This window comes from Rhinatrema bivittatum, chromosome 3, assembly GCF_901001135.1.
Source record: "Rhinatrema bivittatum chromosome 3, aRhiBiv1.1, whole genome shotgun sequence".
Taxonomy (NCBI): domain Eukaryota; kingdom Metazoa; phylum Chordata; class Amphibia; order Gymnophiona; family Rhinatrematidae; genus Rhinatrema; species Rhinatrema bivittatum.
In genome coordinates, this window is record NC_042617.1 from 436,803,357 (window position 1) to 436,826,245 (window position 22,889).

At 50.1% G+C, this 22,889-nt stretch overlaps 1 protein-coding gene across 6 annotated transcripts in view; it reads left to right on the top strand.

The window, feature by feature from the left end:
- DCDC2C (doublecortin domain containing 2C) overlaps window positions 1–22,889 on the top strand; it is a 376,475-nt gene that overhangs the window by 330,887 nt on the left and 22,699 nt on the right. For 4 of the 6 annotated variants that reach the window (XM_029595811.1, XM_029595812.1, XM_029595808.1 and 1 more), the window contains one exon: window positions 22,074–22,136. The exons of the other annotated variants lie outside the window; for them this stretch is intronic. In XM_029595811.1, the coding sequence (XP_029451671.1) occupies window positions 22,074–22,136 (63 nt within the window). The remainder of the gene's footprint in view (window positions 1–22,073; window positions 22,137–22,889) is intronic. 6 annotated transcript variants of the gene reach the window in all.

Genomic DNA, 22,889 nt, shown 5'->3' on the forward strand with positions numbered 1-22,889 from the left:
GATTTTAAGTTAAGACGGTTGTCGATAATTATTCCTAAGTCCCTTTTTTGGGTGGTGAGTGGGTTGGTTGGAAGACACGGAGAGGGGTTACTATTTTCTGGAGAGATGATAAGAAGTTCCGTCTTAGCCGTATTTAATATCAGATTTAGACTAGTGAGGGGCAGGGGCAGGGTAACTTAAAGTTAAGTTGCCCCTCAGTCCGCGATCGTCCGGTACGTTTTTACCCATTTTCCGTCGATTACCATCTAGTTTGGCCCTCGCGGCCTACTGGCCGTCGACCGTACCGCGGCTCGATTTTTGCCATGGCGTCGGGAATTCGTCTGTGCCCGGACTGTACCCGCACCATGTCTATCACAGGCCTCCATAAAGTCTGTGTAATGTGCCTAGGACGCGAGCATGATGTCTTGACCTACACCAAATTGCCTTAATAACACCGAAGGTTCGCAAGGCCAGAATGGAGAAGATGGAGCTTCTCTTCCGTGCTCAAACCCCAACTCGTCCATTGCATCGACATCTTCATAACCAGCACCGTCTACTTCGCGCCAGCATCGACCGACCGGCATCGACGACTTCTCGGCCATCGACACCCTCTACTCCCCCTCGGGATCGCAGGGAGAAACATCGCCATCGACACCGTAAGACTCTGACCATCGAGGGAGCGAAATCATCGACCTCACTATCGTCCGAGCCGCCGTCTAAGAAACCCTGTCCAGGAAAGGCACCGACCATTCCTGCGACCGGGTCACTGAGGCAACCCTCACCCGATCGGGGATTGGGAGCCGCGACTCCGCCTTTAACGGTGGTCCCTCCGGCTATGCCTCTCCCTCCTTCTGTTCCGGAGTTGCTTGCTCCAGGTCTCCGAGAAAAACTGGACTGGATGGTTCAGGAGGCCATTGACAAGGTGATGCAACGTCTTCAGGTTCCTCCGGCATCGGCACCACCTCTGGAACCGATCATCGACCCGATTCCGGCAGCGCTGGCACCGCTGCTATCCAGGATGGAAGCGCTTATGGACGTTTTTCCACCGATGGATCCTGGGTCTCCGATGGCTCTGATGCCCTCCCCACTGACCGCATCATCGGGAGGAGAAACACCGTTCTGCATCCCTCCATCGGGAGTTCTGACTCAACCATCGATGCCAATAAGTCCCTCGCCACCGACCCTTCCATCTGTGCTGATACGTCCATCAGCACCACAGAGTCATCCATTGATGCCTTCGATGCCATCATCAGTGCCTCCGGTAATTCCTCCAATTCCTTCGGAGCCTAGACCGGGACCTTCAGGTATCCAACCACCCTGTCCCCCTCTAGTTCCTAGAGGAACAGGTACTGATCCTTATACCTGGGGTGATGATATTTCAACAGACACCGATGATTTACCTTCACCACCTTCACCCACTGAAAGTAGGAAGCGTTCTCCTCCAGAGGAAACAGAGAGTAAGATTAAATGGTCAATTTTCTCAGTGGAAAAGAGTAAACAGTGGAGTGCCTCAGGGATGTGTACTTGGACTGGTGCTTTTCAATATATATATATAAATGATCTGGAAAGGAATACGACGAGTGAGGTTATCAAATTTGTGGATGATACAAAAATATTCAGAGTAGTTAAATCACAAGCAGACTGTGGTACATTACAGGAGGACCTTGCAAGACTGGAAGATTGGGCATCCAAATGGCAGATGAAATTTAATGTAGACAAGTGCAAGGTATAGTGTCCACATATAGGGAAAAATAACCCTTGCTGTAGTTACACGATGTTAGGTTGTAAATTAGGAGCTACCACCCAGGAAAAAGAGCTAGGCATTATAGTGGATAATACTTTAAAATCATCGGCTCAGTGTGTTGCAGCAGTCAAAAAAGCAAATAATGTTAGGGATTATTAGGAAGGGAATGGTTAATAAAACGGAAAATGTCATAATGCCTCTATATCGCTCCATGGTGAGACCGCACCTTGAATACTGTGTACAATTCTGGTCGCCGCATCTCAAAAAAGATATAGTTGTGATGGAGAAGGTACAGAGAAGGGCAACCAAAACGATAAAAGGGATGGAACAGCTCCCCTATGAGGGAAAGCTGAAGAGATTAGGGCTGTTGAGCTTGGAGAAGAGAAGGCTGAGGGGGTATATAATAGAGGTCTTTAAGATCATGAGAAGTCTTGAACGAGTAGATGTGACTCGGTTATTTACACTTTCGAATAATAGAAGGACTAGGGGGCATTCCATGAAGTTTGCAAGTAGCACATTTTAGACTAATTGGAGAAAATTCTTTTTCACTCAACGCACAATAAAGCTCTGGAATTTGTTGCCAGAGGATGTGGTTAATGCAGTTAGTGTGTGTAGCTGGGTTCAAAAAAGGTTTGGATAGGTTCTTGGAGGAGAAGTCCATTAACGGCTATTAATCAAGTTTACTTAGGGAATAGCCACTGCTATTAATTGCATCAGTAGCATGGGATCTTCTTAGTGTTTAGGATAATTGCCAGGTTCTTGTGGCCTGGTTTGGCCTCTGTTGGAAACAGGATGCTGGGCTTGATGGACCCTTGGTCTGACCCAACATGGCAATTTCTTATGCTTTTAAATGTCTGAATTAGTTCCCTTTCAATTACAGACGGAACAGGATGATAGGCACCAGATGATGGAGTTGCTCCAATTCCTGGATGACCCTAAGTTAATCACCTCTATTCCCATTCATCAGGTCCTTCTCGATTTCCTCAAGAAGAACTGGGAACATCCTGGATCAATTGCTCCAGTACACAGGAAAGCTGACACTTCCTATTTGGTGCAGTCAGCCCCAGGATTTCAAAAATCACAGCTAGATCACCACTCGGTCATGGTAGAGTCTGCACAAAAAAGGGCAAAGAGGTCAAAGCCTCATAAGAACATAAGAAAATGCCATATTGGGTCAGACCAAGGGTCCATCAAGCCCAGCATCCTGTTTCCAACAGTGGCCAATCCAGGCCATAAGAACCTAGCAAGTACCCAAAAACTAAGTCTATTCCATGTTACCATTGCTAATGGCAGTGGCTATTCTCTAAGTGAACTTAATAGCAGGTAATGGACTTCTCCAAGAACTTATCCAATCCTTTTTTAAACACAGCTATACTAACTGCACTAACCACATCCTCTGGCAACAAATTCCAGAGTTCAATTGTGTGTTGAGTAAAAAAGAACTTTCTCCGATTAGTTTTTTTTTTTTTAATTTATATTTTATTAAGTTTTTATACAATTTACATTGCAAAAAAACAGGAAAATACCCATTTTTACATCATCCTTCTCAACAAATACTATACCCCTCACAATTTAACAGTATCAATGGTATCAAGTCTACATTATGGGAGGCTTATACATACATTAATAAAACAAAAATATGTAATCTCAGATTACAATTTCGGAGAATATACATTTATAGCAGTTTAAATTTTTTCTCAACCAACTTCTTTGTCCACTAAGAAGGACTCCAGATGGGAAGGTTCCTGTAAAATAAATGTATTCCACAGATAGGTCACAGAGCACTTGCAGGGAAACTTTAAATAGAAAGTAGCGCCTAGGGCTACTACTCGCGGTTTTAAAGACAAAAATTGTTTTCGTCTCTCCTGCGTGGCTCTGGCCACATCTGGGAATATTTGAATCTGTTGTCCACAGAAATTATAATCTTTATGTTCAAAATATTTTTGTAACACTAGATTTTTATCCTTCTCCCTACAGAAAGTTACAAGTAAAGTAGACCTTTGTGGGATGTCATCTGTAGAGGCTTCTAAAAAAGAAGTTAAATTGGGGGAATGTTGGACAACATCCATTTCTTCTAGTCCTTCTTGTGTCCTTACTCTAGTTTTAGGAATGTAATAAAGTTTGGATATTCCTGTATCATCAATTGTTGTAATAGCTAATACTTCAATAAAATATTTTTTTAGCAATTCAATGGGGGACAGTAATCTAGTTTCAGGGAAATTTAATAATCTCAAATTTCTGTTTCTATTTTGGTTTTCTAGTATTTCCATCTGCCGATGAATTGCCAAACCATCTTTAATAAAGGAATTATTTGCTTCCTTAAGGTTATCTACCTGATTAGACATAACTTTAGTATGTTCCTCTAACTGTACCAAACAATTATTATGTCTTCCCAGAACATTTTTAATTTCTGCCGTAGTATTACTATTTTGCTCAATAGAATTAATTACAATTTTTTGCAGGTTATCCAAAGACATCCAGGCCATAAGAACCTAGCAAGTACCCAAAAACTAAGTCTATTCCATGTTACCATTGCTAATGGCAGTGGCTATTCTCTAAGTGAACTTAATAGCAGGTAATGGACTTCTCCAAGAACTTATCCAATCCTTTTTTAAACACAGCTATACTAACTGCACTAACCACATCCTCTGGCAACAAATTCCAGAGTTCAATTGTGCGTTGAGTAAAAAAGAACTTTCTCCGATTAGTTTTAAATGTGCCCCATGCTAACTTCATGGAGTGCCCCCTAGTCTTTCTACTATCCGAAAGAGTAAATAACCGATTTACATCTACCCGTTCTAGACCTCTCATGATTTTAAACACCACTATCATATCCCACCTCAGTCGTCTCTTCTCCAAGCTGAAAAGTCCTAACCTCTTTAGTCTTTCCTCATAGGGGAGTTGTTCCATTCCCCTTATCATTTTGGTAGCCCTTCTCTGTACCTTCTCCATCGCAATTATATCTTTTTTGAGATGCGGCGACCAGAATTGTACATAGTATTCAAGGTGCGGTCTCACCATGGAGCCTCACTTATCTGTTTCTCCTGGAAAGGAACAGAAGTTCCTAGATAACATTGGTCGCAGAGTATTCCAAGGGGCCATGCTCATTTCTCGAATTGCCACCTATCAGCTTTATATGACCCAATATAATAGGGTCATTTTTAAGTAGATACAGGATTTCTCAGACTCCCTGCCTCAGCAATTTCAAGAACAATTACAAACCTTAGTCAAGAAGGGTTTTGAGGCAGGCATGCATGAAATTAGAACATCTTTTGACATTTTTGACACTTCTACCAGAGTGTCTGCAGCTGCCATCTCGGCGAGGCAGTGGGCCTGGCTCAAGTCTTCTGACCTTTGCCCAGAAGTACAGGACTGGTTATCCGACCTGCCTTGTCGGAGATAATCTGTTTGGCAAGCAGATTCAATGGACGGTAGCAGAATTAAAAGACCATCATGAGACCCTAAGACTACTTTCTTTGATGCCTTCTGACTTCTCCTCAAAACAGCCTTTCAGAAAGGACTCTAAGAAGTCATACTTCCGCCCGAAGAAGTCTTACCCGCCACCATCGAGATCCCGTGCCACGAGATCTTATCAAAAAGCCCAGTCTCATCTGACACGGAAACAAAAACCACAAGCAGCTCCTCAACCAGGACCTGCTTCAGGTTTTTGACTTCCACTTAGAGAGCAGCAGCCAGATTCATCTGTCGCACATACCAGTGGGAGGTCTATTGTGCCACTTCCACAACTTGTGGCATTCAATCACATCCAACCAATGGGTATTGGCAATCATTGCTCAGGGTTACCATCTGAACTTTCTCGCTCTGCCACTGGATTCCCCACCTCTACAGATGTGGAGAAGTTCCGAACACTCCATTCTTCTGGATGAAGAGGTTTTCCTCCTTCTCCAGTCAAGAGCAATAGAACCCGTTCCATGCTCTCAGCAAGGCCTAGGGTTCTATTCCCGGTACTGCCTAATCCCCAAAAAATCGGGAGGTGTCCGACCTATTCTAGACCTATGGGCCCTCAAGTACCTTCAAAGAGAAAAGTTCAAGATGGTCACCTTGGGATCGCTTCTACCTCTTCTACAAAGAGGAGACTGGCTCTGCTGTCTGGACCTCCAGGACGCATACATCCACATTGCGATAACTCCAGCTCATCACAAGTACCTGAGGTTTCTAGTAGGCCAAAAGCACTATCAATATCAAGTGCTCCCATTCGGCCTAGTGTCTGCACCACGAGTCTTTACAAAATTCCTCGTAGTCGTCGTAGCTTTCCTCAGGTCACAAAGGTGTTCACGTCTACCCCTATCTGGATGACTGGTTAATCAGGGCTCCCAGTTAGCAAGCTGCTCTGTCGTCCCTCAATCTAACCTTACACACTCTAGTTTCGTTAGGATTTCTCGTCAACTACGACAAATCCTACTTAGTCCCATCTCAAACCTTATCGTTCATTGGGGCAGACTTGGACACCGTACAGGCAAAAGCAGTCCTACCGCGACAACGAGCACTGACTCTTGCGTCCCTTGCTCACCTGGTGCAGTCTCAGCACTCCACGACTGCCCGCCAATTTCTCGTCCTCCTCGGACACATGGCGTCCTCAGTCCATGTCACACCAATGGCCCGCTTGGCCATGAGACTCATTCACTGGACTCTGAGGTCTCAATGGACTCAAGCTATTCAGCCTCTGTCGGCCATTGTCCGCATAACCGACTCACTCAGTCTGTCTCTCACCTGGTGTTATAATCAGACCAATCTCCTCCAGGGATTACCCTTCCAGGTTCCAAACCCTCAAATCATTCTCACCACCGACATTTCCAACCTCAGGTGGGAGCCCATGTAGCCAATCTGCAGACACAAGGCTCTTGGTCTCCAGAGGAAGCCAAATACCAAATAAATTTCCTGGAACTTCGAGCAATCAGATATGCTCCCAGGGCTTTTCAGGATCGCCTCTCAAATCAGGTCATCCTGATTCAGATGGACAACCAGGTGGCAATGTGGTAGAAGCACAGGCTCCTTCCTTCTGTGTTAGGAAGCTGTGCACATATTGGGAGGAAGCTCTCTCCCATTCAATGTACCACAGGGCCACCTAGTTACCGGGAGTGGACAATGTCCACGCAGACAAGCTGAGTCGCGTCTTTCAACCTCACGAGTGGTCTCTCAACTCCTTGGTAGCGAACTCCATCTTCCAACAATGGGGATATCCTCGGATAGACCTCTTTGCGTCCCCACAAAACCGCAAAGTGGAGAACTACTGCTCTCTTATTCGCAGCAAACACTTTCAGCCCAGAGACTCATTCTACCTCTCTTGCGCAACCGGTCTGCTTTACACATTTCCTCCACTTCCTCTTCTCTCAGATTCTCGTGAAGTTATGTCAGGACAAGGGAACCATGATCCTGATAGCACCTCACTGGCCACGCCAAGTGTGGTTTCCAGTACTTCAGGATGTCTCCATCCGCAGGCACATTCCCTTGGGGAAAGGACCTGCTTCTGATCACTCAAAAGGACGGGTGCCTACGACATCGCAATCTTCAAGCCTTGTCCCTGACGGCATGGATGTTGAAAGGTTAATCTTTCAACCTCTTAACCTTTTTGAGCCAGTTTCCCGGGTCTTGATTGCGTCACAGAAGCCTTCCACGAGAAAAGCTTACTCTTACAAATGGAAAAGGTTCACGTCATGGTGCTCTTCTCAGTCCCTTGACCCTTTTTCCTGTCCAATCCCGAAATTTCTGGACTATCTCTGGCATCTATCAGAGTCAGGTCTTAAGACTTCGTCCATTAGAATGCATGTCAGTGCGGTAGCTGCCTTCCATAAAGGTATCGGGGGTGTCTCTATATCAGTACATCCCCTTGTAACACATTTTTTGAAGGGCTTGCTGCACATCAAGCCTCCACCATGTCCTCCGGCCCCCTCTTGGGACCTTAATCTAGTTCTGGGTCGGCTCATGAAACCACCATTCGAGCCTCTTCACTCTTGTGAACTTCGATGTCTCACATGGAAAGTGATTTTCCTTTTGGCTATCACTTCAGCTCGCAGAGTTAGTGAATTGCAGGTTCTAGTTACCTATCCGCCTTACACTAAACTTCTGCAGGATCGGGCAGTACTCCGCACTCACCCGAAATTCTTACCTAATATAGTTTCGGATTTTCATCTTAATCAATCCATCATACTAATCTTTTTTTCCCAGGCCCCATGCCAACCCAGGAGAACAGGCTTTGCATATGCTTGAATATAAACGGGCTCTAGCGTTTTACCTAGACTGTACAGTGGCCCACAGGGAAAACATTCAATTGTTTCTCTTTCCACCCTAACAAGTTAGGGAAGCCTATGGGTAAGCAGACTCTCTCCTCCTGGTCGGCGGACTGCATATCCTTTTGCTATCAGCAAGCAGGCATTCCATTTCAAGACCATGTTAAAGCACACTCTGTGAGGGCCATGATGACTTCAGTAGCACACCTGCGTTTGGTGCCGCTTCCTGAAATTTGCAGGGCTGCAACCTGGAGTTCTCTCCACACCTTTGCAGCCCACTATTGCTTGGACAAAGCCAGAAGACAATATTCCATCTTCGGCCAGTCTGTCTTTCGTAACCTATTTACTACGTGACATGCCAACACCCTTCCGCCTACCCAGTGGGGTTCAGGATGCCCTCTGCCAAATTCCAGCCCAGTTGTTGTGCCTGTTGCACACCTTTGGGTACATTTGGTGCATGTTCGGACATCCTCAGCTCGGTACTCACCCATATGTGAGGACTACCATCCTGCTTGTCCTGTGAGAAAGCAAATGTTGCTTACCTGTAACAGGTGTTCTCACAGGACAGCAGGATGTTAGTCCTCACGAAACCCGCCCGCCGCCCCGCGGTGTTGGGTTCGTAATGTTTTGTTTTATTTTTTGGCAGTGCCTGTAGCTTTCAAATAAGACTGAAGGGGAACCCCTGCTGGCTGCAGGGTTAGTGCCATGCTGGGCATGCCCAGTAGGGGCCAGTCAAAGTTCTAGAAACTTTGACAGACGTTTTCTGTGATTGGGCTCCATCCTGATGATGTCACCCATATGTGAGGACTAACATCCTGCTGTCCTGTGAGAACACCTGTTACAGATAAGCAACATTTGCTTAACATTAGGATGTATTTATATATAACTCTGAGGAATGTCATAAGATTTTAAGGTTTTACCTCATTCAGACTGACACCATCTAAGGACCAAAAACATTGGTAGTGGGTCTGTGATTATCGTATTGTTATTCTCATTCCAAATTGTTTGCAAGAATGCTTAAAAAATTAGAAAAACAAATAAGATTTAATAAATAAAGTGTAAAAAATATTAAAAAATAATAAAAAGTGGGAAAATTAAAAAGTAAGAAAAATTAAAACAGCACATAAGTAATTACCTTTTAACTTTGCAGCAGTTTGCATACTTCAAGTACATTCAAAAATTACTGGCTCCAGATCACACAGTGTGTTGGGTTGGTGGCTTAGAATCTATATAAAATTGTAAAAATTAAAAATAAAGCAAAAAAACAATTAAGTGTGGAAATTTTGAAGAAATAAAAAAATTAAAACTGTTAATTTGGCACAAACTCATAATATATATTTTGTATTGCGAATGAAAAAATGTAACAGCATGGGAGAGCTGACTGGCTGAGGCACGATCTATAAGGCAATCTCAATTTAAACAAGATTTGCCGGTAAAAAGTGAATAAAAGGCAACTGTCGCCGCGATACAGTAATAAAACTACAGGAAAAGTGGAACCAACTAATTTATAAGTCAGTCTCGGATAAGAACGCAGAATCAAAATATTGCTGTATATCAATGAATAATTGTCAGTATACAGGGATGTAAAAGCAGCAACGATAATTTAAGAGGGATAAACTTATAAAACAACTTTCTTTTGGATCCACAGGCAACTAGTAGATTAGTGAAACTTAATTTAAACGAAAAATTGCTGGTGGCAAGTGACTAAAAAGACTGAAGCACCGCGATAAAGTAGAGGATTGCAACAAGAGTGAAACCAACTGAGGGACTTATTTCTTGGTCAATCTTGATATATTTTACACAAAATAAAAATAGCATACCAACTTTTAAATGCAATTGTGTAAGAAATGTTCTCATTATACGTGGTGCAGAAAAATGCACTAAAATGCATCGATAAGTGGAGCCAAACATTACTAAGCAGAGCCATGTATCATAGATGTCACAGACTCGCCACCAAGAATGATTAAAACATGTGAGACAAAATTAAAAATTATATAAAATTATACAAAACATAAAGGAAAAAAGTAGGAGTGAGTAAAAGATATGTAAAAACTTAAAAATACTCTTAATACCACATACCAATATTGTCCTGACTGTAAAAATATCTGTGCACAACGTGTGCTTGACGCTATTGAGAAGAAAAGATAGACTACTCCCGTTTGGGTATTTAAACCTGAAAAAATGCGTGAAAAGGACCTGTCATTCATTCATCTATGGACGGGGCTAAGTTTCTCTTGCTGTCATAAACCAACTCTGTGGAGTATTTTAAAATTAAAACTAAAAACATTGTTTAAAAAATAAAAACCAAAACACTGTTGATAATCAAAGTGGATATGCAAAATGATAAAAGGTTTCCCTGTACATACCAGGATCAGTCCAGACGGTGGGTTATGTCCCCTGTCCAGCAGATGGAGTCAGAGCAAACTTCGGAGGGTGCTGGCATATAAGCTGGTGCACCCTCCCTAGATCCTCAGTATCTCTCTGACTCCAGCAGATGTGAGTAGGGGAACCTGGTGCTTCCCCTGTTAGGTGGATACTCTCCACATACACTCTTCTCTTCTCTGTTCTTCTTCAGGTTGGATCAAGCAGTTTCATTGGTAGTTAAAAAAAAAAAACAAAAAAAAACAAAGTGAGACCAGCTCTGTGATTTTTTGCTTGGCTCCTCAGAGCTCTTGTTTCTTGCCAGCAGGGCTGTATACTCAGTCTTCCCCTGTTTCCTTGGGGTAAGTGTCTTTATTTTGGTTTGCTATGCTGTGGGGTTTTGCTCCGTACAGGTTCTTGTTCTATCTAGCGAAGTTCGGGGGTGGATGCTGGTGGGGCCAGCCCTCGGCCCCGCGACGTGAAATTCCCCAGGGCCGACACAGCAGAGAGGTGACATTCCTCTGCTGCCCTCGGTGGTGGGGGGCCTTAGAGTTGAGCGATGGTGTGTTGCTCCCGCTCCTCCTGTGGTGTTTACCGCCTCCAGATTTTCCCGCGCTGCTCGTTCCTCCCTCGGGCCCGCGTCATGCACCGCCCCCGATGTTCCTCCTGTGGCGGCCCGGGGTCTGGAGGATCGCGGGAGGGGCTCTGCCGCAGGTGTCTCCCTGGTGGGGAGAGCAGCCCCGCGCCCCAGTCAGCCTCGCCGCTGCGCTCGTCGGAGGGCCGCGAGCCTCTGGGGCAAGCCCCGCCCCCACCTTCGGCGGGAGCGGCAGCTATCTTGGAGTTGGAGGACAGCACCTTTTCAGACACTGAAAGAGCGCAGGAGGTTTTTGCTGATCCGTCTCCGCCGATTCGGGAGCAGGGCCCAGCTCTGCCCCCCCCCCGGAGCCTCCGAGGGACTCCCCCACACGCCCCCCCCCCCTGGGGCTCTCCGCGTTTTCGGCGGAATTTGTGGTTCTTATGCACAAGGCCTATCTACAGACCATGCAGCAGCCGGGGGGCCCAGCTTCGGATCCACCCCCCCCCCCCAAGGTCCCCCACCTGGCGGACACAGCGGTCACAGCCCCTGGGACAGCGGGGGGGGGGGGGGCCCTAGGGTGCATCTGGCCCTTCCCCTGGGAGGGGGGGGGCACCACTGCCGGACCTGGGGGGAGACCCGGCTTCACCCGCGGATGAAGACACTCTCCTGCCATCCCACCTGGAATGCGACGATCCGCGTGTCCTCAGGATCTTTCGCAAGGAAGAGTTGGTGGATCTCATCCCGCATGTCCTTCAGGAGTTGGACCTCGATCCACCCATCGAACCGCCAGGGCCTCCGGCCCCCACCGTCGCCTCTTCCAGCAAGAAGGGGGACCTGGTACTTGCGGGTCTGATTCCTCTGGCTTGGACCTTCCCAATCCATGATTCCTTCTTACAGCTTCTGGTGAGAGAGTGGGACACTCTGGAGGCCTCCCTCTGTGTTGGCAGGGCTATGGACAAGCTTTATCCGCTCCCATGGGATTTTCTGGATCTCCTCAAGGTACCAAAAGTGGTCTCGGCGGTCTCAGTGGTCACGAAACTGACTACGATCCCGGTCACGGGGGGCAAGGCTCTCCGTGATCTCCAGGACAGAAAGCTGGAAGTCTGCCTCAAGAAGGTCTTCGAGGTTTTGGCACTGGGGGTCCGTGCAGCAATCTGCGGCGCGCTCACCCAGAGGGCTGGTCTTCGGTGGGTTCAGCAGCTCCTCACCTCTCAGCAATTGCCACCGGAGGAGGCGGCCCAAGTGGATCGGCTGGAAGCAGTCATGGCCTACGGGGCTGACGCCCTTCATGACCTGCTGCGCATCCTAGCCAGGACCATGGTTTCTGTAGTCCATGTAGACCATGGATTCGTCTTCCAAATCTAGTCAGGGCGCCCTCCCCTTCAAGGGCAGGTTTCTCTTCGGCAAAGATCTGGACCAGATCATCAAATCGCTGGGGGAAAATGCAGTACATTATCTGCCCAAGGACCACCAGCGGTCATATCGTCCGTCCTCTTCCAGGAATCGTCCCCGCACCCAACGCCGCTATAGGGGCGCCAGGCAGCAGGGACCCCGGACACTCTCTTCCAGGTCTCAGTCGTGGCCCCAGCCCTTTCGGGGCCGCCAATCTCCTAGGGACACCTTGGCTCAGGGGACCTCGGCCAAGCCTTCACAATGATGCCAGGCCGGCCCTCTCCCCGTTGCCCCGCATAGGGGGCCGCATCTCGCTCTTCTACGGGGAGTGGGCCAGCATCATCACGGATCAGTGGGTCCTGGACATCCTAAGGCACAGCTACGCGTTGGAGTTTGTACGCATTCCAAGAAACAGGTTCATCTTCTCGCCCTGCGGTTCAAGTCCCAAGCGCCTGGGGGTGTATCAGACCCTGACAGGCTCCTGGACCTCGGAGCCATCTCACCCGTCCCCTCCGGAGAGGTGGGCTCAGGTCACTATTCCATTTACTTCGTGGTACCCAAGAAGGACGGCACGTTTCGTCCCATTCTGGACCTCAAGGAAGTAAACAAGGCGCTCCAGATATCCCGCTTTCGCGTGGAGACCCTGCGCTCTGTCATCGCGGCAGTTCATCAGGGAGAGTTCCTCGCCTCTCTGGATCTGACGGAGGCCTATCTGCACATTCCGATCCTGGCGGCTCATCGGAAGTTTCTTCGTTTCAAGATTCTGAACCAACACTTCCAATTCCAGGCCCTTCCTTTCGGCCTGGCGACCGCCCACAGAACTTTCACAAAGGTCATGGTGGTGGTGGCGGCCGCGCTAAGGCGGGAGGGGATCCTGGTCCACCCCTACCTGGACGATTGGCTCATCCGAGCGAAGACCTTTCCACAGGGGCAGGCGGCAGTCGACAGGGTCGTTCGCTTCCTCCAGTCCCTCGGCTGGGTGGTAAATTTCAACAAGAGCAGCCTTTGCCCCTCCCAGTGCCTGGACTTCCTGGGAGCCTGCTTCGACACAGCGCAGGGCAAAGTCTTCCTGCGTCCAGACAAAGCACAAGCCTTTCGAGAGCAGATTCAGCACTTTGCGGACCTGCAGGAACCCACGGCCTGGGATTATCTGCAGATCTTGGGTTCTATGGTCTTTGCGATAGATCTGGTACTGTGGGCATTTGCGCATCTGCGCCCTCTACAGGTGGCCCTGCTATCTCAGTGGAAAGCCGTGTCACGGGACTATCAGGTCGTTCTCCCTCTCCCCCTGACCGCCAGGAACAGCTTACGTTGGTGGCTAGAACCACGGAATTTGGCTCAAGACTCCCCCCCTCGAGACGCTGGATTGGATAGTGGTCACCACCGATGCCAGTCTGACCGGTTGGGGAGCAGTCTGTCAACAGAGCTCGGCGCAGGGACAGTGGACAAAGGAACAAGCAGCCTGGCCGATCAATCGCTTGGAGACCAGAGCGGTGCGTCTGGCACTCGTCCAGTTTCTCCCTCTGTTAAGAAACCGGGCAGTACGCATCCTGTCGGACAACGCGACTACCGTGGCCTACATCAACCGTCAGGGCGGCACCAGAAGCAGTCAGGTGGCCCTCGAAGCCTCTCGTCTAATGGCCTGGGCGGAGTGCTTCCTCGAACGTCTGGCAGCCTCTCACATCGCCGGGGTGGACAACATTCAAGCGGACTACTTGAGTCGGCAGACTCTGGACCCCGGAGAATGGGCTCTTTCCGACGAGGCGATGTGGCTCATCACCCGTCGCTGGGGGACCCCCTCGATGGATCTCATAGCGACGCTCGCCAAGGCCCCTTGTTTCTTCAGTCGACGGAGGGAACACGGCGCAGAAGGGGTGGACGCCCTGGTACTTCCCTGGCCGGACCCGGCTCCTACTCTGTCTTTCCACTGTGGCCCCTGGTGGGCAAGGTTCTAAGGAGAATAGAGACCCATCACGGGGCAGTCATCCTAGTGGCCCTGGAATGGCCACGGCGGCCATGGTTCGCAGATCTGCTCAACATCGCTGTGGACTGTCCCCTACGGCTCTCCCACCTGCCTCGGCTCCTCCGTCAGGGGCCGGTATTTTCCGACCAGGCAGAACACTTCTGTCTTGCGGCCTGGCTTTTGAAAGGGGGAGACTCCTGCGCAAGGGCTACGCGTCCCCAGTTGTAGACACTCTCCTCAAGGCGCGCAAGGCCTCGACGTCAGTCGCTTACGTGGGATCTGGAAGGTGTTTGAGGCCTGGTGCTCTGACCACGGTTCCCATGCAGCCACGGTTTCGGTACCTCAGATTCTGGCCTTTCTCCAGGATGGCCTTGACAAGGGACTCGCCTACAATTCCCTGCGGGTCCAGGTTTCCGCACTGGTCTCGTTCGCTCGCATCGCGGGACGACCGGACCTCTCGTCTCATCTGGACATCACGAGGTTCCTCAATGGGGCTAAACACTTGCGACCTCCGGTGCAGAATCCGTATCCCTCCTGGAATCTCAACCTGGTCCTCCGGGTCCTCGCGGGGCCCCCCTTCGAGCCTCTTCGTCTGGCCTCACTCAAGGACCTCATCCTAAAGTCTTTTTGGTGGCTATAGGCTCGGCGCGTCGCATCTCTGAGCTCCAGGCTCTCTTGTAGAGAACCCTTCCTGCGCTTCACGGATTCGGGGGTCTTGTTGCAAATGGTTCCCTCGTTCCTGCCCAAGGTAGTCTCCGCGTTCCACTTGAACCAGACGGTGGAGCTCCCATCCTTTCCGGAGGATGCCTCCAGGTCTCTCCGGCGTCTGGACGTCAAGCGCATCCTACTCCGTTATCTGGAAGTGACCAACGACTTCAGGGTCTCCGACCATCTCTTCGTCCTCTGCTCCGGGAACAGCAAAGGATCTCAGGCTTCGAAGACTACAATAGCGAGATGGCTCAAGGAGGCGGTGGTGTCGGCGTATATCGGCGCCGGCCGGGAACCCCCGGCAGGGGTCAAGGCTCACTCGCTACGCGGTCAGGCAGCCTCCTGGGCGGAATCTCAGTACGTTTCATCGCAGGAAATCCGTAGGGCAGCAACGTGGAAGTCCCTACACACGTTCTCCAGACGTTATCGGCTTCACTTGCCAGTCTCCGACTCGGGTTCCTTTGGCGACAGGGTAATTCGAGCAGGGTTCTCAGGGACCCACCCGATTTAGGGAGGCTTTGGTACATCCCACCATCTGGACTGATCCTGGTACGTACAGGGAAAAGAAAATTATTGCTTTCCTGGCGTGTAGCCAGATGGACTCAGAACGAATGGGATAGTATCCGCGTGCTAGCAGTTGGAGACGGATCTGACGTCAGCACAGGGTATATATATCCCCACAGGAAGCGTAGCAACTTAGTAATTTCCGTCTCCAAAGCAGTTTGGAGAGCCTGCACGCTTGCTGAGCGTGTTTTCCAAATCTACTTTTTCTTTTCTTTTTCTACTTACTAAAACATCTATTGCATCGAGCCCCGCACTCCTGCGGTGATACCCTAAGGTCCCTCCCCCAGTAGAGTTTCCCGGGGTGATTTCCGTGATCCCCCGGAGGTGTAAGTCCTCGGTCCGGTGGCCGAATCGCGGCAGGGACACAGCCCCCGGGCGAGGTTCGGGTGAGGCTTTCGAGGCGCCTCGGTCCCGGCGTGGACGAGGCAGAGGGTGCATATCCTCAAACGCGGCGGTGAAGGTACTTGCCCTCTCCCCCCGCAGCCGGAGACCGCCTGGGTTCCAGCCGGGAAGTGCCGAGGATCAGGTAAGGCGTACATCTCTTATTTCTGGTCTCCGAGGAACAGAGGATCGGCGGCGTGGCACGCCGTGGAGGGCGCCATTTTGTGGGCCCTGTTCAGGTATTGAGCGCCCGTAATAGGCGCGGCTCTATTTTTCCTTGTGCGTATATTGCCTTATTGCTAAGAGCATATTGAATGCCACTGAGCGTGTATTGCTAACCGCCTATTGCTGAGAGCATATTGAATGCCATTGAGCGTGTATTGCTAAACGCTTATTGCTGAAAGCCTATTGAATGCCATTGAGCGTGTATTGCTAACCGCATATTGCTAAGAGCATATTGTATGCCACTGAGCGTGTATTGCTGACCGCCTATTGCTGAGAGCCTATTGAATGCCATTGAGCCTAAATTGCTAACCGCATATTGCTGAGAGCCTATTGAATGCCATTGAGCGTATATTGCTAAACGCTTATTGCTGAAAGCCTATTGAATGCCATTGAGCGTGTATTGCTAACCGCATATTGCTGAGAGCCTATTGAATGCCATTGAGCGTATATTGCTAACCGCTTATTGCTGAAAGCCTATTGAATGCCATTGAGCGTGTATTGCTAACCGCATATTGCTGAGAGCCTATTGAATATCATTCAGCGTGTATTGCTAATCGCTTATTACTGAGCGCTTATTGAAAGCCTTTAAGCGTGTATTGTTGGCGGCATATTGCTGAGAGCATATTGCATACAATTGAGCTGTTTTCATGACCGCCTAGTGCTGAGAACATATTATTATTTTTGTGCGCCTGTTGTACTAAGCGCCTATTGCTGCCGCATATTATTCTTATTGTGCGCCTGTTGTATTAAGCGCCTATTGCTGCCGCATATTATTATTGCGCGCCTGTTATATTAAACATATATTATTGCCGCTTCTCTTTCAATGGAACAGAACGCATCAGCGTCTTCAGCGGCGGCGTCGCCTGCCTCAGGCATTAAAGCCCTTGGCCTCTGCTCTGCATGCCAGCTTAGAGCCACGCACAGTGAAGAGCCAGACTCCCTATGTGCCCAATGTGAGGAGGCCGTGGGACCCTCGAGCCAGGCCCAGTCTCAGCCACGATTTGCTGACAGTTCCCCAGGGGCTATCCCGGATTTAGCGGGCAGTCTCGACCAATCGGGAATCCCGGGGGATCTTGTACCCCGGCGATTAGAGGCTGCTTCCATTTCCTGGCTGGTTCTCTTTAAGGGGATTCATGCCTTTGTACAGATGCAAACGGCTTCCCGTCCGGGCCCTGCGGTTCCTGCTGTTCCTATTGTTCCTGTTGTTCCTGCGGTTGCTGCGGTGGCTGCGACTGCGGCGGCTGCTGTGGCTGCCACTGCGGTGGCGGCTCCTGCGGATCCTGTTCCTGGACCCTCACGCCCTTATCGTGAGCGGGACCTCCTGCCGCTGGACAGTCCAGATCAATCGGACCAGGAGGTTTCACCGGATGAGTCCGAACTCCCGGACGAGGGGGAGCTTCCCCCAGGGATTGAGCCATATAGAACCATGAGGCGGTTCTCCCCCAAGGAGGATCTCTCCGACCTGGTGTCTCAGTGTCTGGCGGAGTTGGATATTACAGGTCCCAGCGCTACGGTGCCCTCTGCGCAGAACCCCCTGCTGGAAGGTCTTCGTCCTTCAGCCCGCCATTTTCCATTCTTGCAATCAGCTCAACAACTGATAGATTTAGAATGGGCGGCACCAGCGGCTTCCTTCAAAGGGGGCCGGGCCCTGACGGGCATGTACCCATTGGCACAGGCTATCCAGGACCTGCTGGCGTGCCCTCAGGTGGACGCCTTGATTAGCGCTGTGGTCAAGCGCACTACCATTCCATTTGAAGGGGGGACGGCCCTCAAGGAGCCTTATGACCGGCGACTGGACGCCATTCTGAAACAGACCTTTGAGGTGGCAGCTCTATCTTTGCGGATCGCGACCTGCTGCACAGTGGTGACGCGTGCCTTTTTGTCACAGGTTAGGAACAACGCTCCAGCAGCAGACATGGAGTCAGCTCTTTCGTTCCTCACGGATGCTGCATCTGACCTGGTCCGGACAACAGCTAAGGAGATTTCATCCTCCGTAGCTGCCAGGAGGCAGCTCTGGATCCGGAGATGGTCGGCTGATGCGCCTTCAAAGACACGCTTCACCAGATTGCCCTTTAAGGGCTCTTTCCTATTTGGCAGCGACCTTGATAAACTGGCCAGTACATGGGGTGCCTCTCCAGTGCCTAGACTGCTGGAAGATCGGTTCAGAAGGGGCCAGCGCGCCTTTCCAAGGCCCTCCAGGGGCAGGAGTTCACAGCGCTTTGTTCCTTACAGGGGTCGCTACCAGGCACCACGTCCTCAGGCCAGGAATCAGTCCTTTCGGACCAAGCAGCGCAAGAGGGGAGCAGGCCCGGGCTCGGGTCCTGGCCGCGCCTCACAATGAGAATCCGCCGATTCATCTGGGGGATGGAGCCATAGTGGGCAGGTTAACCCTCTTCTACCCCAGATGGGTCGAGATCACGTCGGACCAGTAGGTCCTCGCCATTATCCAGGGATATTATCTGGACTTTCATCATCTCCCTCCGGACAAGTTTGTGGAATCTTCATGTCCCATACACAAGAAGGCAGCATTGGAAGCTACCCTGGCGAGGCTCCTGTCCTTGAAAGCCATCATCCCAGTACCTGCCTGGGAAGTGAATTCTGGACACTATTCCATTTATTTCATGGTACCCAAGAAAGGGGGCACCTTTCGGCCTGTGTTGGACCTCAAGTCAGTCAATCGATACTTACGGGTACCGAGGTTTTGCATGGAGACTCTGCGTTCCGTCAAGGCTGCAGTACAGCCAGGAGAATTCCTCACGGCATTAGACCTGTCAGAGGCATACCTGCATATCCCGATCCATCCGGATCATCAGCGCTACCTACGCTTCAAGGTTCTAGGACGCCACTTCCAGTTTCGGGCTCTGCCCTTCGGGTTGGCCACGTCACCATGGACATTCACCAAGGTGGTCGTAGTGGTAGCAGCGGCACTCAGGAGGGAAGGAATTCTGGTCCATCCCTACCTAGACGACTGGCTGATCAGGGCGAAATCTCGAGAGGAGAGCCTTCGGACAACCGACAGAGTAATCGCCCTTCTGGAAAGCTTGGGCTGGGTAATCAACCTCAGCAAGAGCTGCCTACAGCCTTCCCAGTCACTGGAATACCTGGGAGTACAGTTCGACACCCGGGCAGACACAGTCAGTCTCACTTCCAAGAGAAAGTTGAAACTTCAGCAGCGTATCCAGTATTTGATGGGAGCCAGTCTGCCCATAGCCTGGGATTATCTGCAGGTTCTTGGTCTCATGGCATCCACCCTGGAAGTGGTACCTTGGGCGAAGGCCCATATGAGACCTCTACAACACTCCCTGCTCTCTCGCTGGAGCCCCCGCCTAAGGAACTATTCCACGCACCTTCATCTGCCAACCAGAGTGCGGACCCAGTTGCGGTGGTGGTTGCAGTCCAACCACACGAGCAGGGGGTCGAAGATGTCTTCACCCACGTGGACTTTGCTCACCACAGATGCCAGCCTGAGCGGCTGGGGAGCACACTGCGAGGAAATCACCGCACAAGGGCGGTGGAACAGAGAAGAGTCAGCGTGGAACATCAACCGTCTAGAGGCCCGGGCAGTCCGATTGGCATGCCTTCGATTTGCTCACAGACTGAAGAACAGAGCAGTCAGAGTGATGTCCGACAACGCCACCACGGTGGCATACATCAACCGTCAGGGCGGAACCAGAAGCCGACAAGTATCTCTGGAGATCGCCCCGCTGATGGCTTGGGCAGAGGCGAATCTTCAGGACATCTCCGCCGTCCACATTGCCGGGAAGGACAATACCACAGCAGACTTCATCAGCAGAGAAAGCCTAAATCCGGGAGAGTGGCAGCTGTCGCCCACGGCCTTCCAGATGATTGCGGATCACTGGGGGATTCCGGACATGGATTTACTGGCGGACAAGTCCAATGCTCAAGTACCCAGATACTTCAGCCGCAAGCGCGACCCGTTCTCACACGGAATCGATGCCCTGGTCCAGCCGTGGCCTCCAGGGACTCTGCTATACGCCTTTCCTCCGTGGCCTCTGCTGGGTGCCATCATCCACAAGATTCAGAAACACCGGGGCCTAGTTCTTCTAGTGGCACCAGACTGGCCAAGAAGACCCTGGTACGCAGACATGAGAAGACTACTGGCAGGGGAGCCTCTTCCCCTGCCTCCTCTCTGGGACCTTCTACGTCAAGGTCCCATCCTCCATGAGGATCCAGCTCAATTCTCTCTTACGGTCTGGCCATTGAGAGGGCTAGACTGAAGAAAAGAGGTTACTCGGAGCCCGTGATAGATACACTCCTCCGAGCTCGCAAGTTTTCCATGTCCCTCACTTACGTAAGGATCTGGAGAGTATTTGAAGCATGGTGCGACACTCACGGCACCGATCCACATGCGACCACAATCTTTATTGTGTTGGATTTCCTGCAGGATGGACTTCAGAAGGGTCTCTCCCTCAGCTCCATCAAAGTTCAGGTGGCTGCGCTGTCTTACTATGGTCTCAGGAGGGATGGCAAGACCATCGCCAAGCACCCAGATGTTTCTCGCTTCCTGCAAGGAGTCAAGCATATTCGTCCGCCACTAAAGTGGCCTGTGCCCTTATGGAGCCTCAATCTTGTTTTAGATTTCCTCACGGGATCCACCTTCAGACCCCTTCGGGGACTGTCTCTCCGTTCTCTAACCTTGAAGATGGTGTTCCTATTGGCGGTCTGTTCGGCACGCCGCATCTGAGCTACAAGCACTGTCCTGCCGTGATCCCTTTCTCAGAATCACTCCTGAGGCTATCCATCTTCGTACGGTTCCCTCCTTTCTACCTAAAGTGGTTTCACAGTTTCATCTTAACCAAACCATATCCTTGCCTACCACGGCGGGTTTGAAGAAATCTGAAGAAGGGCGTTTATTACACCATCTCGACATTGGCAGATTGCTGCCCAGATATCTGGAAGTGACACAAGAACTACGAAAGACGGACCATCTGTTCGTCCTGCACAGCGGGAGGAAGCAAGGTGAAGCGGCCTCGCGGCCCACCATCGCCCGCTGGATTAAAGAAGTTATCAGAGCAGCTTACGTGGAGGCCGGGAAGCCTCCGCCTCTACAAGTCAAGGCTCATTCTACCAGAGCACAAGCGGCATCTTGGGCAGTATCCAGGATGCTGTCACCTGCAGAAATCTGTAAAGCGGCGACATGGTCCTCCCTCCATACCTTCTCCAGGTTCTACCGTCTGGATGTCCAGGCCAGGGAGGACTCTGCATTTGCGAGGGCGGTCCTACATGGTCCTCAGGCAGCCTCCCGCCCAGGCTGGGAGTAAAGCTTTTGTACATCCCATTTGTTCTGAGTCCATCTGGCTACACGCCAGGAAATTTATTTATTTATTTATTTAACAGTTTTTTATACCGACCTTCATAGTAGATAACCATATCGGATCGGTTTACATTTTAACAAGGGTAAACTGAGGTAACAATTCTGGTAAACAATAGATAACAAAGGAAAAAGGAATAAGTCAAAGTTACAATCAACAAGGAATGGAAAAACTTGGAAGCTTAAGACAAGCTGGAAGGAAGATAAAGGCAGGTAGAATAAATATAACGTGATACGAATAATTTAACGGGTTAGAGCTTATGCTTTAACCTGGAAATGCCAGTGTCCATTGTTCAGGAGGAAGTGTGTCGAAGACCTTGTAGGACGTGAGGCTCAAACTAGTGATTATCAGGTGGATCTGGGAAGGCTTGGTGAAAGAGCCACGTCTTTAGTCTTTTTCTGAAGGTTAAGAGGCAGGGTTCCAATCTGAGATTTGCTGGGATGTTATTCCAGATAGATGGGCCTGCTATTGAAAAAGCTCTGTCTTTGGTCATATTGAGGCGTGTGGCTTTAGTAGGGGGAAATTTCAGAGTGCCTTTGTGAATATCTCTCGTTGGTCTATGTTGAGATTACTTACCTGATAATCTCCTTTTCCTTAGTGTAGACAGATGGACTCAGCATCCCGCCCAGCTGCCTGTGTACATGGGTTTCACCGATTCAAGGTAAGCCATGTCATCTATTTCTATAAGAGCGTACACTCTACCAGGTGTTAACGCCTTCCGGTTGTGAATGCTGGCATTCTCCAGCTACTATCAATCGGTCAGGGGAATCCTGTTTCACTTTTCACTGAGCGTCAGTACACACATCCATAACAGCTTTTGCAAGGAAGATTACTAAGTTGCTACGCTTCCTGTGGTGATATATATACCCCGTGCTGACGTCAGATCCGTCTCCAACTGCTAGCACACGGATGCTATCCCATTCGTTCTGAGTCCATCTGTCTACACTAAGGAAAAGGAGATTATCAGGTAAGTAATCTCAACATTACCTGCTAATTTTCGTTCCTGTAGTACCAAGGATCAGTCCAGACGCCCACCCTGGTTCCGTTGGGACCTCGGGGCACTTCTGCTCGTGATGTTCTCCTGTCTTACTGTTTTTCTCTCTGTTGGGGGCGGGTCCTGTTCTTCCCGCTCCCTGTTCTGGTTTCCCCATGACTGATTGACAGTCCTATTTGCAAGTTACACTGTTAGTTTTCAGTAGTTCAAGTTCGGAGATGCTTGATCCATCCTTTTCACTCTTGCCAGTTTTTGTTGTCTTGGCTTTGATATTCTCGATACTGAGGATCTGGGGAGGGTGCACCAGCTTATAGGCCAGCACCCTCCGAAGTTTGCTCTGACTCCATCTGCTGGACGGGGGACATAACCTACCATCTGGACTGATCCTTGGTACTACAGGAACGAAAATTAGCAGGTAAG